The following is a 19,045-nucleotide window of genomic DNA, read 5'->3' on the forward strand; positions in this document are numbered from 1 at the left end:
TGCCGCCTTCTGCTGCAGTCAGTGTGAACTGCAGGACGGGGACGGAAGAATCGAGCGGAACCTTTCTTCTGTTCCACCCGGAGACTTTAGCAGGGGGAACACAGTCGGCACTGAGCGGTCAGTCTCTGCCACGTCGGAAATACTATCAGTGTTTTCATTTCTGAAGAGCAGAAGAGCAACTAGAGACGTTTTTTGGAGGGATATAAGCAAATATGGTGAGTGTTACATTATTCATATTCTCAGATATTGAAGTGCTCGGATTGTATAGTTTCATAATGAATGACCGGATGGAAAATGAATGCATTTTACATGTCTGATTACGAGATTAAAGCTGTGTAAAGAGTTATTTAGATGTGGTTCGATATTCAACTCTTTATAAAAACAGCCCTGGTAATATAAAACAATCATCTTTGATTATGTACGTTAACAAAAAGTGCCATGCTATTATTACTGCGATGTTTTGGACCGTTTTCAGTTTTTCCATTATTAATATTCTCAGTCAGTTTTAGCTATGTTGGATCCGAGTTTAATGAGCTGTCAACTACTTATTTTTTAGTTGTATTTACTGCTGTAAATTGATTAAAATATTAAAATATAAAATATAATGTATCCAGTTATTAACTTGAAAAATTATTTAAAAATAATAAAATAACAAATTAATTGATTTGTCATATCAGTATTAAGAAAAATACCCCAAAATAATTTATTTATATATATATATATATATATATATATATATGTATGTGTGTATGTGTGTGTGTGTGTGTGTAAATAATATTAAATTATCTATTTGTTCTCTTTTAAATTCTCTCTGTCAAAGACACTGTACTTTGGTAATTCTGTGATTTTAATCTGTGTTTTTTAGGGGTATTCACTCTTGATGTCTCTTAGTTTAATCTGACGCGCCTTAAAGTTAAACATCATTAATACGTTTTCGACAAACATCAGTTTAACTGACATCTCCGCACATCTGCGATCTTGTGTGTTTCAGGTTTCGGTGATTAACACGGTGGACACCTCACATGAGGATATGATCGTGAGTATCTCCATCCGTCTTTACTTGTACTGCATCTTTTTTTTCAACGTTACATGACTGTGATTTGTGGTTCTGCGTTCAGCATGACGCTCAGATGGATTATTACGGCACCAGACTGGCCACCTGCTCCTCTGATCGCTCCGTCAAGATCTTCGATGTCAAAAACGGAGGGCAGATCCTCGTGGCTGATCTGAGGGGGTATGAGAAGCGCGCGACTAAAACCAGGGTCTCCGTGGAGTCGATTTGAAGTCTAATTCTGGTTCTGTTTTGGCAGCCACGAGGGTCCCGTGTGGCAGGTGGCCTGGGCTCACCCCATGTACGGCAACATCCTGGCGTCCTGCTCCTACGACAGGAAGGTGATCATCTGGAAGGAGGAGAACGGCTCCTGGGATAAGATGTACGAGTACACGGGCCACGACTCGTCCGGTAACTTCACGCTTTTTGATTCTCGTATCAAACACTGTGAGAGAAATCCCTCCCGCTGTGGATGATCACACATTGTCTTCTCCTGCAGTGAATTCTGTGTGCTGGGGGCCGTATGACTTCGGGTTGATTCTGGCCTGTGGCAGCTCAGATGGGGCGATTTCAGTGTTGACCTGCTCTGGAGATGGACACTGGGATATTAAGAAGATCAACAATGCACATACAGTGAGTTTAGCCTTTATATGAGATCTTAAAATATACACATACAGGGCTCTAATAATGATTTGATTCATTTAATGTAAATTATTTTATTTAAGTATGATCAGCCTTCATTACACATTAAAAAAATGGCAACACCTTTTGCATTCCTGGGTCAGTTATAAAATCTTAACTTAACTAAAACCATATTTCAATCAATCAAACACTTCATTTTAGTGTCCTTGTTACACGTTACATGTTGTTGCATAATTACATACAACTAACCCTAATTATTTCTCAGTACTTTAATGTATAATTACACTGTAACATTGACATTGACATAAAAGTGCAACTGAACTTCTTATTAATTAGTAAATGTGCAAAAAATCGGTTACACTTTATTTTAAGGTGTCGTTGTTACAGTGTAACTATATATTTAAGTACTGAGTAATATTAATTAACTACATGTACTTACTATAGAGTTAGGGTAGGATTAGGGTTTGGTTTAGGGTTAGATGCATGTAATTATGTATAATTTACTGTTATTACTATGGTAAGTACATGTAACATATGTAACAAGGACACTGTAAAATAAAGTGTTACCAAAAAAATCTATATTTTTTAGTTACAATGCTATTACTATGTTATTACTGTATTATTACTTAGTCATAGCCTTTTACACATTAAAAAAACAAATAAAAAATAGCAAGTCTTTGAAATTTCACATGAACTACAGCAAGAGAGAAATATTGCAGAAAAGATGCAAAAATATTTTTTATTTAATATTTTTATAGGTGCTTGATCTGTATAGGCTCTTCAGCAAATATTTGATTATTTGAATGCTGATTGGACAATACAGTGTTCTAGACGTGCAATAAAGAGGCTTGAGTCGAGTATGTCATACTGTTATTTGAGTTTTTTTGACATGGCTTCTCTGGTGTTTCTGGCAGATCGGCTGTAACGCTGTGAGTTGGGCCCCAGCTGTTGTCCCAGGGAGTCTTATTGAGCAGCCAACAGGACAGAAGCCCAACTTCATCAAGAGATTTGTGTCTGGAGGCTGTGACAATCTGGTCAAGCTGTGGAAGTGAGTGCACTCCTTATTTTAAAGTGCACAGTGACGAGCACCTGCTGCCAGCTACTACACTTGGTTATAAATACTCCAATATATATATATATATATATATATATATAGGCTAGTTTTTATTTTCTACATTGTGCTGATATGTGTGAGGAAATGTATTTAAATATAATACAATGGTGCTGATAGTGCTGCATTCACTGTTTCTGACAGTATTATCAAATTAGCCAATAATATTTAATGTTAAATGTTCATAATATTCATAAAATCGCTCGCATATGCGACTGAATCTTCACTCTGGGCGACTAAATCATGTCTATCATTAGCCATTGGCTAATAAATTCTATGTGTTAGAGGTTAAATATAAGTTTAGCATAGATATATTTTCACTCGTTGAACACTGACTGAGCGCTTGAGAGTTTCGCTCTCCATCAAGTGATTCTGTACTATTTCAGTTCAGCTCAATGGATGTGCAGGAACCTGTGTCTGTTCTCACACACACGCAAAGAGAGAGAGTCTTACACACCACGCAGTGCCGTTTTTTGTATTTTCCTATCAAAATAGCTGAGTTCATTCAGTTTTTAAGAACAAGCAGAAGATATGCTGGTTTCTAGCTAATGCTAGAGCTAATGCGCAAACGGCAATCTCATTGGATGGACCTGTTTTGATTTCTGCAAATCTGTTCGAGCGAACGCGCTAACGTGATAAATATTCATGAACCCAGCAGCTCATCAATCCTTAGTGTGTTGTATATTGTTATTAATAGTAGTATTATTATCTTTTAATCTTTTTTTTTTTTTTTTTTTTACATAAAGAGAGAGTGACCAAACATATCTTAAGCATCACCAGTCCTAAGTTCAGTTAAAACGACAAATATGCATTCATACATGGTTACCAAGTTTTAGTTCTAATTACTAAAGTTCTATCATTAAGTGCTTGATTATCATATATATATATATATATATATCTGTATCTGTATCTGTATCTGTTGTGAACGGTCCACTCTGCTCTGATTGGTCAGATGGTCCAGTCTGTTGTGATTGGTCTACACAACAGACTTTCTTTCAGGAGACAGTAACTTTATTTGTCAAATTATGTACTGACATTCATACTTTCTTCCCAGAGAAGAGGATGGCCAATGGAAAGAGGACCAGAAGCTGGAGGCGCACAGTGATTGGGTGAGAGATGTTGGTTGGGCTCCTTCCATTGGTCTGCCCACCAGCACAATCGCCAGCTGCTCACAGGTAATCATCTCTAATCTACTCTAAATATTCTACTGTGGGACTCTTCCAGTATCAGTGTGAATGATAATTGTGATAAAAAAACAAAACAATTAAAGTAAATTGAATACATTTTAATTTAATTTTATTCCTGTAGCTCAAACAATAGAACATAGCGGTAGCAACGCCAAAGTGGTTTGATTCCTTGGGAATGCTTTTGTTAAAATGGTTTGTATAATTGGTCTGCAAAATGCATAAATCTATTTCATATTATATTATACCATAGGATGGACGTGTGTTTATCTGGACGTGTGACGACCCAGCCGGTAACACCTGGACGGCCAAACTTCTCCACAAGTTCAATGATGTGGTGTGGCACGTGAGCTGGTCCATCACAGGAAACATCCTGGCTGTGTCAGGAGGGGACAACAAAGTACGTACCTGTCAAATATGACCCTAGAATTTGAATTTAACGTCATAATTTATTCACCCTCGTATTTACCGTCACTTTTGATTCATTTAAGGCGAGACACGGCAGGCAAAACATCGTTTTTTTTTTTTACTGGTCAGTTTTGAGATTTTTGGATATTTGTCTTCAATAACATGTCTTCTTTCAGGCTTGTGGTGAAAAAAAAGTCCGAAATACACATTTAGGTCTTTATTTTACTACACTTTGTCCGTTTGCGTCTGTAGATTTCTCATAAATTCAACAAAAGTTCGCGTTCTTAATTAACATGCTGCTCTGCGATGTCTGCCGTCACCCTGTCATCACATGCACCGTTAGAAAGCTCTCTCTCTCCTGTACAATCCTGTCGGATCCAAATATGGTCATTTCCTTTTTATCAGCAACCAATCGTGAAAGTAAAAGGGCTGAATGCGCAATCTCATTGGCTGATGATAAATCTTTAAAGCCCGTTTTCTCAAAATGACTTTTCTCTCATACTCCAAGTCCGAAATCTCCACTTCAGTAGCACCTATATACACCAAACTTTCCAGTCTCGTACCTAGTTATATTATGAAGACATTTACAGAGGGATTTGTAAATATATTATTCCTAGCCTGATTTATATATAACATTTTATTCCAAAAAACATGGCGAAAATCTTTTTTTTTAAGGCTATTGACAGTATATTCTGATTTACATGATAACACAAGTAGATATCTATAAATCCCTCTGTAATTTTTTCCCATCTAATAATATGTGAACTTTAACCTGGCTTTATCCAATACACAGATTTTTTTTTTTATATATATATATATATATATATATATATGCAAATTAGTGCATATTTAATTAGATATGGCCTAATTTGCATATTTAAACATTAAATTACAGAAAACTTGTAATACATTTTTTTCTCATCTTAATGTAGGTAATAAACTGGGAAAGTTTCATGGTGATATCTGCTACCCTATTCACCTGTAGTGTCTCGCCTTAATGCATAACTTGCTGAATAAAATAATAAATTTTATACTAACCCCCAATGTTTGAACCGTAATGTACATCTACTCCGAAACTACTAAAAATTACTTTTTTTAATCATTTATTGTAGCAAATTAAATTAAAAATGTTTGAAGTAGGAACTTAAACAATACTGTAGCTAAAAAAGCTTTTGAATTTATATATAAAATACTTTATCATTTTAATTATATCCACCAATATATTATTATAATGAGCAGTGTTTACCCAAATATATTTTACTTGTATACTATTTTTTGCTTTTTAATATATGAAGTTTTGAATCAGTTCATTAAAGAACTGCATACCTTTGAAGTTTAAATAGCAGGCGGTAATAGACCGTTTTAACTCCCTCATTTACAAGAATGGATCATCAAATGACATATAAAAAACACACTTAAATCATCGTGATATTGACGCTGTATATTTAGTGTGCGGCAAACTCAAACATGACTAAAGGACAGGCCGTGAATGTGCTTTGACATTGTGATTCATTGACTTTTCACCATGAAACTAATGTTGACGCTCTTTGGATCTCATCCCATGGGATTACGGAGTAAAGACGCTGCCGTTGGAGCATGTGGGCAGCGATTTACCCAGCATCATCACTCATTTCACAGTGCACTCTCAGGTTCAGGAATTAACGACAGAGGTTATATCACCCAGCACTCGGCCCGGCGTGAGGGAATCCGTCCCTGACATCACAGTTTATTTAAATAAAGACGCTTTCGGTGAGATGCGCTGCCTTGTAATTATTCACCGCGGCAAGCGGCGGGTCGAGCCATTTACTCGCCGGCGAACATGCCATTATCTGATGCATTTATAAAACAGACAGCTTAATAATGCAAAAGGGCTCTGAAAATACACGCAGGTTAACAGGCCTCTCTAGTTGCTTCTAGGGAGCTAAAACTGATTTGTTCGTTACTAATGGTGTGTACGCAGTGATTCTTAAAAGTGTTTTTGATTTCTTGTTAGCTGGCCGTAATCATTTTACGCCACGCTACACTGAATTTTGTTTTGTAAAATGGCAAGTATCAACATTTTAACATTTTAAAAAGTATTTTCTTGTAAAATGTTCTCCAATAACCTTGGTTTTATCTAATTATTATTTTAACTAAGTATAGATGTGCTTTGGGGTGTGTTCACATTTGTAGTTCGGGTTCTCTTGGCTCTTTTGTTCCGGACCACAAAAAAAAGAGAATGATACCAAAGCCAAGCCTGTTCACTCCAATGCCCTATTATGTCCTATTGGTTGTAGTTCCAATCAGAGTTCCACTGGGGGCGCTCGCCATGAGTGCAAAATGAATAGGAGTCTATGGGGCTAGACGGCTAAATGTGTCTCTTTCACCCGATCGCCGTTGAGAAATCTCAGATTTGAGTGTAGGTTTTGCAAGTTCAACAAGGGTTATAGATCGAAAGTTGAATGAACGAGTACTTATTTCTTTTCGATTTCTTACAGGTTGAGTTGTTGTTGCCCATAACACGCTAGCATTCTGCTAATGACGTCAGATTGACATTTTGAAAGACTTTTTAAAGCAAATAAGTGACTCTAAAAAATCTAACACCCAGCAATGTGTAATTTCTTTGCATCCCCTTTCGAAAACAACATTCAAATTACTAGACAAATTATATCCTAAGAAAAGTGGATTTTGAGCGGAATAGCTCCATAGACCTCCATTCATTCTGCACTCGTCATGTGAGCGCCCTCATATGGAACAAGAGTGGAACTGCAACCAGAAGTTTATTGAGTGGCACTTCTCCCCTCATTAGACGTTCTCTGATGATACATTGTTCGCACTTGGCATGTTTGGTTTGATTAAAACGAACTCTGGTGCGATTGCTCTGTTAGTGCGGTTCGTTTGAATAAGTGTGAACGCTGCCATCAAACAAGTGGACTGAGAACGCTGAAAAGAACAAAAGAACGGCTCGAATGAAACATGAACACAACATGGACCAAAGACATGTGAACGAACCAAAAACAGGAAGATGAGACCCTAAAAAGGACTGGAGGCTCAAGAATACCTGTTTCTTCTCGTCATAGTCGTGATGTTGCCGATCACAGTTCGGTACAGGCATCAGAGCCGCGTCGTCTCGCAGCAGATCTGTGTTTGTGTGTGTGTGACGGAGGGATTCCTGGCGCTGTTTTGACTCCTTTACACATTTTATAAGCTCTTCACGAGTTCTCATCTGCTCAAAATACCATCATATGTAGCTACGCACATACAGCGAGCGCATTTAGCCCAGCAAACGGCATTAATTTGGGTGTTCGGTAAGTTCTGTCGCGAAATATACGTCATAAAAGCCGACCAATCAGGTTGTGAATGTATCCCTATTCTCTATTTCGGTGATAAAAATGCCAATCTGACACCTTTAGTCCTAACACCCTTAGTCCTAGTTCGCTTAGCGTTCACACTGCCGTCCAAACCTAAAGATAAAAAAACAAAAAAAGGCTTTAATGGCGTATATTTTGCGTCTGAACTTACCGAACATCCAAAACACTGCTGTGTGCTGGGATAAATGCACTTGTTGTATGTGCGTAGCCTATCACGATGGTATTTTGAGCAGCTGAGAACTCGTGAAGAGCTTATAAAACGTGTAAAGGAGTCAAAGCAGCGTCAGGAATCCCTCCGTCACACACACACAAACACAGATCTGCTGCGAGATGACGTGCTTCTGATGCCTGTACCGAACTTGTCCATCACGACTATGATGAGAAAAAACAGCTTGAGCATTCTGTCCATTTTAGGGTCACATCTTATGACATCATGTCCTGTTTTTGGTTCGTTTGGGAGTGGACGAGACCCATCTTTTCAGCGTCTCGATCCTCGTTTGGTGGCACCAGGGTTTCTTTCACACGTATTCAAATTAACTGCACGAACAGAGCAATCGCACCAGAGTTCATTTTAATCCCACCAAACATGCCAAGTGCGAACACACCCTTAGATCGCTTCACTGACACTGGAACTGGAAGACGTGAGGCTTCCTTTTAGCTAACAGCGTTTTTAAAGGGCTCATTCAAGCACTAAAGAAATGACGTCATTTAAATCGTTTGGCATTGACTTCTGCTCATAGGTGACCCTGTGGAAGGAGTCAGTGGACGGACAGTGGGCCTGTATCAGTGACGTCAACAAAGGCCAGGGAGCCGTGACCTCCATCACAGACAGCCAACAGAACGAGCAGTGAAGCCCATCTCCTCTCGCGCCTCCACTCAGACCAGGGGGACACCCCTTCTGCCCTCAAAGACTTTCCTCCAATGCTAGAAGTGCATCTCACTCCCAGGCGGCAGAACCAAAATCTAATTTTCTTTTTTTTCAACTCTACCCTGATTTTTACATCATTTCCATTGGTTCGTTTACAGACCAGATGTTTGAGCTGATTTGTATTGTTTGTAAAGATTCTTAACATGTCGATTATTTAGAGAAGAAAGAAATTATGATAAATGAAAGCTGATTCAAAAATATTGGACACATTGGACATTAGTGTGTTTCAAGACCTGGATGAACACTGAAGAATAAAGTTTTCTAACTAACCTGTTTATTAGTATTATATTACATTATATAATTATCAACAATATATTCATTGTGTGTATATATATATATATATATCTATATATATCAATTTGTTATTAATACCATATCAAATATCTCACACTGCAATCATTTTAATTAACTTTTAACCCTGATTTTACTTGGTGCTCTTTGGCATTTTGACTGAAAAATTTATGTTTTAGTTTTTTTTCGCATTTTTTACTTTATCGGAAACTCGGCAAAGGTTTTGGCACTTGCTATGTGAACACACACACACACACACACAAAAAGTCACACTTCTATTGTTCGCTGTCAACGACGAATTACACCTAGTGGAAGCGTTTGGTACTGCGCTCAAACAAAATCTTAGCTAAATTTTTGAGACATCAACCTCAGATTTTTTAAAACTTTTTTTAGATGTATGGCTTTGATTTTTCTTTGATTTGAACTTTTTCATTTCAGCAATAATCTGCCAAGAGTCTTCTTTAAAAAGAGACCAAACATAAGTTTAATACAACTTAACCGACAGTCTTTGTCTTAATTATTTTTCGCCTCTACATCACAAATTCGTATTATTAGCCAAAACGTAAAATAGTTATGAATTGCCATATGAGTGTTGGAATGAAATTGGTTGCGAACAGCATTTCATGTTGACTTTAAACCATATTTCAAAATGCAATACTTGGTGCACCATTAAACAACTAAACCATGAGTAAAACCATTGGCATCACCTGCATAATCTGTCAAGTAAACATGCCATCCAAACATCCAGCGTGAACGTAGCATGGCAGTTGTTTCCATTACTGTCAGATGAAATTATCCCTCGGTTACAGATTTTGCTGGAGTTGCCCAAGGGTTCAGGAGATCAACGCAGAGGCCTGCCAACCCTCCTTCGGCCTCCAGTTATGAGTTTGCATCTGGGATGGTGAAAAAAAAGACCTCCATTTGTGTGTCAGCCTCTAACTAGCGCAAGAGAAGTGTCACTTAGAATAACGTGTTGATTTTTTTTTTTTTTTTTTTTTTTTGATAAATGCGTATTTTCACACATCAGCTTAGCGCTCGCGGTTTGCAGTTCTGACACGTTCCTTACTCATATTACAAAGCCAAAATCACTCTTCAGTAAGTTTCACCATCATTTTTCAATACACAGTTCCCATTTTTCTTTTAAATTAATTTTCTATGCTTCAATGACCTAGGCAAAACTTGCAGATATACAGTACCAGTCAAAAGTTTGGAAACATTACTATTTGTAATGTTTTTGAAAGAAGTCTCTTATGCTCATCAAGCCTGCAGTTAAAAAAAAAAAACAGTAATATTATGAAATATTATTACAATTTAAAATAATGGTTCTCTTTTTTAATATACTTTAAAATGTAATTTATTTTTGTGATGCAAAGCTGAATTTTCATCAGCAAGTACTCCAGTCTTTGGTGTCTTATGATCCTTCAGAAATCATTCTAATATGCTGATTTATGATCAATGTTGGAAACAGTTGTGCTGCTTAATATTTTTTTTTATAACCTGAGATACTTTTTTTCAGGATTATTTGATGAATAAAAAGTTAAAAAGAACTGTATTTATTTAGAATAGAAATCTTTTGTAACAATATACACTACCGTTCAAAAGTTTGGGAACAATAACTATTTTTTTTTAAAGAAATTAGTACTTTAATTCAACAAGGATGCGTTAAATTGATAAAAGGTGATGGTAACGATTTATATTGTTAGAAATGTTTTTATTTTGAATAAATGCTGTTTTTATGAATAAATGCTGTTAACGGTTTACTCATCAATGAATCCTGAAAAAAATATTCCAAAAAAATAAACAGCACAACTGTTTCCATCATTGATAATAACTGAGTATCAAATCATCATATTAGAATGATTTCTGAAGGATCATAAGACACCAAAGACTGGAGTACTTGCTGATGAAAATTCAGCTTTGCATCACAAAAATAAATTACATTTTAAAATATATAAAAAAAGAGAACCATTATTTTAAATTGTAATAATATTATTACAGTAATAATATACTGTAATAACAGTATAACACTGTAAATAACAGTAATATTACTGTTTTTTTTTTTTTTTTTTTTTTTTTTTTGCAGGCTTGATGAGCATAAGAGACTTCTTTCAAAAACATAAAAAATAGTAATGTTTCCAAACTTTTGACTGGTACTGTATATTAAAGTTTTAACCCTGTAGACTGTAAAAAAAAAAAAAAAAAAAAAAACTTGCCGCCTTAAAATGTTAAGTACAATCAACTTGTTTAAATCATTTAAACTTAAATTACATTAAACTGACTTAAAAATGAGTTGAATCTTGTATAACTAAAACTAACAAGTTAAAGCAATGTAAAAAGATATGTTGTCATAACTTATAACTTTTTTTTGTTTTTTAACACTGTAACATATTACATTTTTTGCACTTTTTACTTCCAATTCACATATATAATTATTTGAATAAATATTAAATAATTCAAATTATTCATTATTATTCCATTTTTATCATTTAATTATTTAATAAATCACACAAAAAAAATAGTGGATTAAATAGTGAAAACATAGTGAATTGTTTGTATTATTTAATTGTAGTATTTGTTGTACTGGCTTTAGATGATATTGATTTAAAAATCCTCACTTTTACTACATTGCAGCAGGGAATATGCATGCAATTTTCTTTATGCAAAATATAGTTTTATTATTTAAGAAAAAGTTGAAAATGTTCTAATAAAGTAAGAAAAGTAATGTTTAAAAATCTTTTATATTTCTGCTAAATAAAAAGTACCATAATACAATCTTTTGTATTATAATCATTATAATCCATATGAATACGTAAATCATTCTATATGAATGTATATAGAATATACTGAAAGGCAGCATCTGTACTCCTCAGAGCCCGTCAGAAGGTAAGGGTTAACCCGTTCGCTGTGGCATATTGCGTGGATCTGAGAGTGTTGCCGGCGGTCCACGCGTTCACACACTTTGGAGAGGCGGTGACACTCCGTGAGTCATTTGCGCTCCGGTCTCAGGAGTGACAGCTGATGCCCGCTCATGGACCACTGCATGAACACCACAGGATCTGTCCACGATACACCTGATCACCGACACTATTCCCTAACCATCATCGTTACAAACCAGCGTCCGTTTCTGCTTCTCTCCGCATAACGCATTACTCTTAGTTATTTGCCATGCCAAGCTGGAGGAGAAACCTGACTTTTTGCCTGCAGAGAATGCACGACGAAGGTAAGTGAACTGATGTCACCACTTATGAATCGAGTTTCGTGCGTACCATCGGTTCTGACGTTAGATGCGCAAATGTGCCTAATAGACATTAGCTCTGTTAATTCTCAGTGTCTGCTGCTCTGAACCCACGTGTTAATGAAGTGGCATGTGTTTTCTCTTGCTTTGTATCTATAATGATGACTAAAATTATGTTTCAAGCTAATTGTGTAGTGCCCCAGGACATAGCCTTGAGGTTCCCCTCGATAAATGTTGGGTGATCCCTATGGTGCTGTACTTTTTCATGTCTTAACATAATGGATAAATTATAATGTTTAAATATGGAAATCACATTTTTATTCTACAATACTATCACAATAAAATGAACATTGTGTGACTTTTAAATAATTTAACTTTGATTTAAGTGGATATTGTCAATTTTGACATGTCCATAATGCAACTTTTAACATGAAAACATTGAAATATTTCAAGCTAAACTTTACAACCTGGTCTCATGGGAAATACGTATATAATTTTTATTTGGTAATTAATTTATACTTTATGATACATTTGTATTATAACTTATAATATAATTATATATATATATATATATATATATATATATATCAAGTTGAAGCATCCAATCTTGACCAGAACATGTTTCTAAAATCTTGTATACCCTTTTAAAATAAATGCAACCCTTACATTACAACTGTATATTGTACATTGTATACCCTTACATTACAACATAAGAATTTGTATTTAATTATAAATTTCAGAGTTACCAGGTATTGCTTAACAGGAATGACCCCCATAGTCCATAGTCTGGAGGTATTCCTGAGCTCCTATACCTATGTTAAGGTTAAATGAGTTTTGCCCCAGTACATAGCCTTGAGGCACTCCTCAGCACCTTGATCAGTGATGTTCAAAATAATATTGTAATGCAGCTGGTGATGTTTTTTGAATCGAAGTTGAACAACTGAATGTTCATTGCCCAGGGGAGAGATTTTGAGTCACTTAACTTGTGTAGAATATCTCATGAACTGTGCCTGCAGAGAGCTGACAATGTCAGAGATGTTGTGTGAAGCCATTGCATTGCCGATGCTTTGTTGATCACAATCAGTAAATGACATAAGTTAATTGGTAATAAACACAGTTGGTCACTTCTGACCAAAATGTTGTTGAAACACTCAGAAGAACAAGGAGAAAATTGCCTTTATATTCTGTTTTCTCTCATCTCTCATTCAAGAGCTTAATCCTCTTATCAGAATTTGAATTCCAAGACTCAAGATCCCATTAATCACAAGAACCCAGTTAAATTAGAATAGCGAGGATGAATTTGCAGTTTATCAACAAAGTGTGCATTTGGAGGAAGTTGTCGCACTGATAGAGCGTTGCCTGATCATATCTGGTAGTGTCTGCGACAGTGTATCTGGACAGAATCCCACGCTTAGCTCCAGCAGAATTGATCGTAGCTGCATGACTGCTTAAAAACCTTTAACTGAGATCTGCACCAGGGTTTTGTCCATTTGCTTTTAAAATTCTGATGAACCTTCCTGTTAGGTTTTTGTGTGTGCGCGTGTGTGTGTGTGTGTTGTTTCATCAATGAGGCCCTGTATGCTATGACATTTGAAATGGCACTTCAGAAATATTTCCTCTGTCTTGTGTCTCAGAGCGGGATGAGGTCAGAGAGCAGAATGCTCATTTGCCCTCCGCTATAGAGCCATCATCTTCCTCCTCCTATTTTTAGAGAGCTCTGGAATCACATGTATGGTAAATATCAATGGGTTGTGCCCTGTTGCTGAAGTCCAGTCATAGCAAACATAGTTTGACAAACCACAGAAAGATTGTCTCAACCTTCTGAAGTCAACACTTTTTTTTATGGCTTGTTTTGAAAATGTTATTATGAAGGCAGTCACATAAGGTTTGTCAAAATGGAAATGTTTTCTTTTGAACACAGCAAGCCTCAAATGAAACATGAGCAGAACAAATATCTATGTAAAACATTTGTGGGTGTAACGGACGTAGGCCAGTAAGAGCTGTGTGTGTAAACCTCACTCCCCTGGCCTCAAGAGGAGCGTTAGCGACTAATGTAGGGATTGTGGTCTTTAGCGTCCTTGTTTGCGCATCCGCCTCCCATGCCGGTTCAAATCCTGCTCAGAGCGGGTAGAGTACCGGTTACACTAAGAAATCACTCATCAATCATTTTAATCATTTTTTTATTTTTTGCATGGAATTCAATCTATATAAGAATGGCTTATGAATGCTTAACACAGATTTCTATTTTGCTCTATGACCACCTGACTTTGCCTACAAGAGTCAATAACAAATAACAAGTGTGCCAGGTTCTTAGAAATGTACTCTTGGTATTCATGATGGTTTTGAAACACTTTTATACAATTTTCAAGAGAAGTTCAAATTTTATGAAAAATGTCATGTTTTGTGACATGTTATATATTCAAATAGGCCTATATTCAATATTAAATTAATTTAATTACATTTAATTAAATGAATTGAGAATTCATAAATATTACGTTTTTGGGGAGTTGTACCACATGACATTTTACAACCAAACCAACCTGAGACCTCTTGACCTGAGACCTCTTGACCTGAGACCTCTTGACATTAATTTGAGACCTGAAAGTCGTGATGTTTTGCAGGGTGATATAATGTGATGATTGACATTTGACAGTGATGATATAATTTTCTGTTTTCTGTTTTTTTGATTTGGCGAACAAATTATTATTATTATTTTTTAAATAGGTGGAGCTTAACCCAGTCCAGGTCCATCTCTGTGGACCTAATGGGTGGAGCTTGACCTGTTTAGGGATAGGGTTATGGGGTAGAGTTGGGGCGTGGCAGAACCTTCAAGCTCCTCCCATTAAGCCCAGATAGGGGAGGGGCCTCCGCTAGACATCAAGGCTGCATCCATTCAGTAGTTGAGCTCGAAAAATAAAATATGGCGTCTGAAAGTTGCGGCTGGTCATCGGTTTGTGTGTAAATGTACATTTTTGATCAATGTTTTCCACTTAAAGGTGCCATCCTTCAAAAAAAAAAAATTCATACACCACATTCCATACCAGACGGGGGCAGTATACCTGGTCTACTCTAGAGTATGAATATGACATCTTCAAGCTACTCCCCTTCACCTTTACCAGTGAATATGTTCATATTCGTTTTGTTCATATTACATTTTTATTGTTAGTTTAAATTACATTAATTTGACAGACAGCATTCGCTGATGTTGACCAAGCTAGCGCCAACGTAACTTAACAGAGCTGCCAACTCTCACGCATTCACCGTGAGACACACGCAATTGACACTTTTCACACGCTCTCACATCACACATCAATTTTCTCACGCACAGAAAAATCGCGAAGCAAAGAGAACACGGATACCGACAGACTAGACAGAGCCGGTTAGTTATGATATAAAAAAAATCTCAGCTCTCAGATTCTGTCAATTTTATTATTGAATTCAAACAATAAATACCGTTCTGTCAGGACCACTACCGTCAAATATGATTGGCAATTAGCATACAGTTTGGATTGGCGGAATGGTTCCGTTCTGGGCGAGAACTCCCTGCGCATCCATGCAGCCTAGCATGGATAAGAGCAGGGAGAGCAGCAATAATCCCCCTTGGGGTAAACAGAACAGAACCAACATGAAAATTTGCAAATATATTTAATTCAAGATTTAAAGTACAACATTATTCAATAATTATTCTGATTCAAGGGGAATCAGAATGTCAAATCCTGACTGGGCGAGAGGAGGAGCTGGGGATGGAGGAGGGTAATTTGCTCCTGAGAAACGCGATAGCTGCTGATAATACTGAAGGAGCTTATATATGTATACGGTGATAGGTGTCGTATTCCTATAGGTAGATGTGGGTCAGCTGATGCGAGCTTGACTAACGTGACCTGCCAGAACTAACGCTATGCTTGATTTTTGGCGCTTGTAATTGTTACACGACAGATCCCTAGCGCACGTGAACCGATCAACTCTACTAACGTTAACTGTTAGCTAATAGTAAAAAAAACACGAACTCTGTTGAAAGATACAGTAGGCTACAACTTACCAAAATGTATTCCTCATACATAATATCGACCAATCAGTGTTTTTATCAGCGTGAAGAGGTCAATAACACAGCTGGAGAACAATTATGTCAGATTTACCTCAGGAAAGCCATTTAATAAACATAATATAGGTCACGTAGTTGGCAAGAAAAAAGAGCTATAGAGATTGTGCTATGTGAACTATTACAATAATATATTTATGTGCGTTATATATACGTTTATTGAACAGCCTTCGATACGTTTCTATGTTATAACTTCCCGAAAAAACTACACAAACATATAAAACAAACTTCTAACGAAATACTAACAGCATCTTACTTACCAATCCAAAAGAAATGTTGCAAGTTCGGAGTCGAACCTCATTTCTTTCATGTCCATTAGTTGTCTCCAGCGATGGAAAGCAGTGCCAATGTTTACTCTGGTTCTGTTCCTTTTTTTTTTATCAGATTTTATTTGAATGTAGTAGTGGGCTGTTAGGCTACTTTCCACACGATTGACATCAGGTTCAAGTACGCCCACAAGCCGTGCGAGTTATTCGTGTATTGCATGTTTGACTGACTGGTGGTTATGTTGCCCGCATACCGCCTCCCATGGGCGAAACTGGTATTACGACACCTGTCGGGCCGTGGCTAGTAATGCTAATGCTAATTAAGGTTGATATCTCTGCAGCACTATAACTTGACATTTTTTTAATGACATCATCGCCCTTATTTCTTCTCATTCTTTTGATGCGTGTAGGTCATTTTTTGGATATTTTTACCTCACTTTTTACATATGGCACCTTTAAGATGTCATTTCTAGCAAGAAATTGCTATTGTAGTCATTAAATATTCACTTAGTTTTCACCAAAGCTCGCTCTATTTTGCTGTAGATCATTGAACTGTTTCGCTGCCTCTGTCCAAAATCAGTTTCATGAGGATTCTTCATGCACAAACGCTGCCTGTAAAGTCATTGCCTGATAGGACAGAGGCAACAAGTCACTGCCTACATTTTCGGAAGCAGCCCAAGTTTCGCCCACTGGCTCTGTCTGCAGTCACCAGCATATATCTGCAAAACTGTTGCTCGTTGTTTTATTATGGCTTCAGGTGAATCAAATGAGCCATTTGAGGTCGAATACACACTTAAATATTAAAGTATCAAAGAACAAAGCCATCAAATCTACACTTCAAACCCCAAACTCCACTCAAGTTCATTTTAGGTTCTCCATTTTTCAGTGTTTCCCATCTATTTTCAGAAGCGATCATGATAGCGTGCCCAATTTGCATAATCTACTTTGGCGCCACACTTTACAAATCCCTCTGGCTAACATACCGCTCCTCACAATTCACTGATTTTGCAAACGACACTAGCGGCACATCAGTGTCTGCGCTCAACCTGAAAACGTGCAGGCCTACGTCCCCGCGAAGGTCCTCTGTGGCAATACACTTCCCTCGCTTAATTCGCTTAAATGTGCCCTCATGCCATGGCACGACAAGCCCACGGCGCCTCTTCAACTCTCATCCTCAGAAGCACTTGATGTTCCATTATAAATATATTCAGAGCGGTAATGAAGAGATGTGTCGCATGTTATCTTATGAATGAAAATTAGGACTAAATTCAATGATAAAACTCTCCCCAAAGATGTTTATATCACAAACGGATTAGTTGTGAACGTCTCATAACACATATTCTGTAATAGTCTATGGTTAGTAGCTACAAGCAGAAAGAAAAACTAAATGGTAGCCTACTTAACCTTCCTTAACCCTCAATATAATATATAATCCTATAATATAATATAATATAATTTAAAAATGAAGTCTGAGGATGCTGGTTAATTTTGGATTCTCATTAGACATGGTCATCCATAAGGCTCTTGGGTTTTTCTCGATTTGAATCTTTTGTGTGGTTTCGCTGAACTGATTAACTCTAATGAGAATGTTTATGGTTCATTTTCTTTTCATGGGTGTAATTTCTCATATTCATTTTAGAGAATGAAATCGCTTCATGCATGTAAGCAACAATACATATTTTAATGACTTTTACCCCAACTAGGATGCTCCATGGTGTCACAAATGTGCAATATTTCTCGCATTAAGCTACTAAAATTAATGTAAAACAGTATATTTTGTGTTTCATGAGAAAGAGAAAATCATACAGGGAATCATACCGTTTGAGGGACATAAGGGTAACTTTAGTTATGTATAAATGTAAAGTAAAAATGAACCTTTTTACCCTGTACCCTTCTAAATCCTAGGGAAGCTTGTTTCAACCACAGAATAAAAAATAAACTTTTTTAATAGACTTTTTTTCCTCACAGTTGTGAGTTTACATCTCGCAGAATTGCGTGATATAAATTCGTAATTGCGAGTTATAAAGTCAGAATTGCGAGATGTAGGCTAAACAATTGTGAGATAAAAAAGTCGCAATTATATTTTAAAATGTTTTATTCTGAGGTGGAAAAAGTTTCCATAAAATCCTGTGTGATTCTCTTTCTCATGAAGCGCAAAAGGTGCATTTTTGAAGAAACTTTGGTTTTGAGACTTTCAAGCTTCAAAAACAATATAAAGTATTATAAAAGTAGTCCACGTGCCTTGCATGCCTGTACATGCGCTTCACAGAAAACCTTGACTGAATGATTTTTCTTTTAATCTGTATTTTTCAATGAGTCAGTTTATGCAGTTCACAAAACTGAATGATTCATTCACGAATCCGATTCTTGAGTTCAACTCACTGAATCAATGATCCGCAGTTAATAGCTCACTGGGTTCCACTTTATTTCGATAGTCCACTTTAGACATTCTACAAACTGTAATCTCTACTAACTTCAGA

At 36.6% G+C, this 19,045-nt stretch overlaps 1 protein-coding gene across 1 annotated transcript; it reads left to right on the forward strand.

The window, feature by feature from the left end:
- The first annotated feature begins 11 nt into the window (after window positions 1-11).
- On the forward strand, window positions 12-8,948 carry sec13 (SEC13 homolog, nuclear pore and COPII coat complex component). Its single transcript, XM_084416697.1, has 9 exons — window positions 12-215; window positions 992-1,036; window positions 1,119-1,234; window positions 1,311-1,462; window positions 1,551-1,684; window positions 2,608-2,741; window positions 3,859-3,979; window positions 4,242-4,388; window positions 8,487-8,948. The coding sequence occupies exons 1-9, from the start codon at window positions 213-215 to the stop codon at window positions 8,595-8,597; spliced, it is 963 nt and encodes a 320-aa protein (XP_084272823.1). The 5' UTR covers window positions 12-212; the 3' UTR covers window positions 8,598-8,948.
- The last annotated feature ends 10,097 nt before the right edge of the window (window positions 8,949-19,045 follow it).

This window comes from Rutilus rutilus, assembly GCF_951802725.1.
Source record: "Rutilus rutilus genome assembly, chromosome: 8".
NCBI classification, from domain to species: Eukaryota; Metazoa; Chordata; class Actinopteri; order Cypriniformes; family Leuciscidae; genus Rutilus; species Rutilus rutilus.

Bases quoted from the DNA above. Each gene is read 5' to 3' on its own strand.
- sec13 (XM_084416697.1), top strand. The intron at 3,980-4,241 runs GTAATCATCTCT...ATTATACCATAG, and splicing joins CAATCGCCAGCTGCTCACAG to GATGGACGTGTGTTTATCTG. The intron at 4,389-8,486 runs GTACGTACCTGT...TTCTGCTCATAG, and splicing joins TGTCAGGAGGGGACAACAAA to GTGACCCTGTGGAAGGAGTC.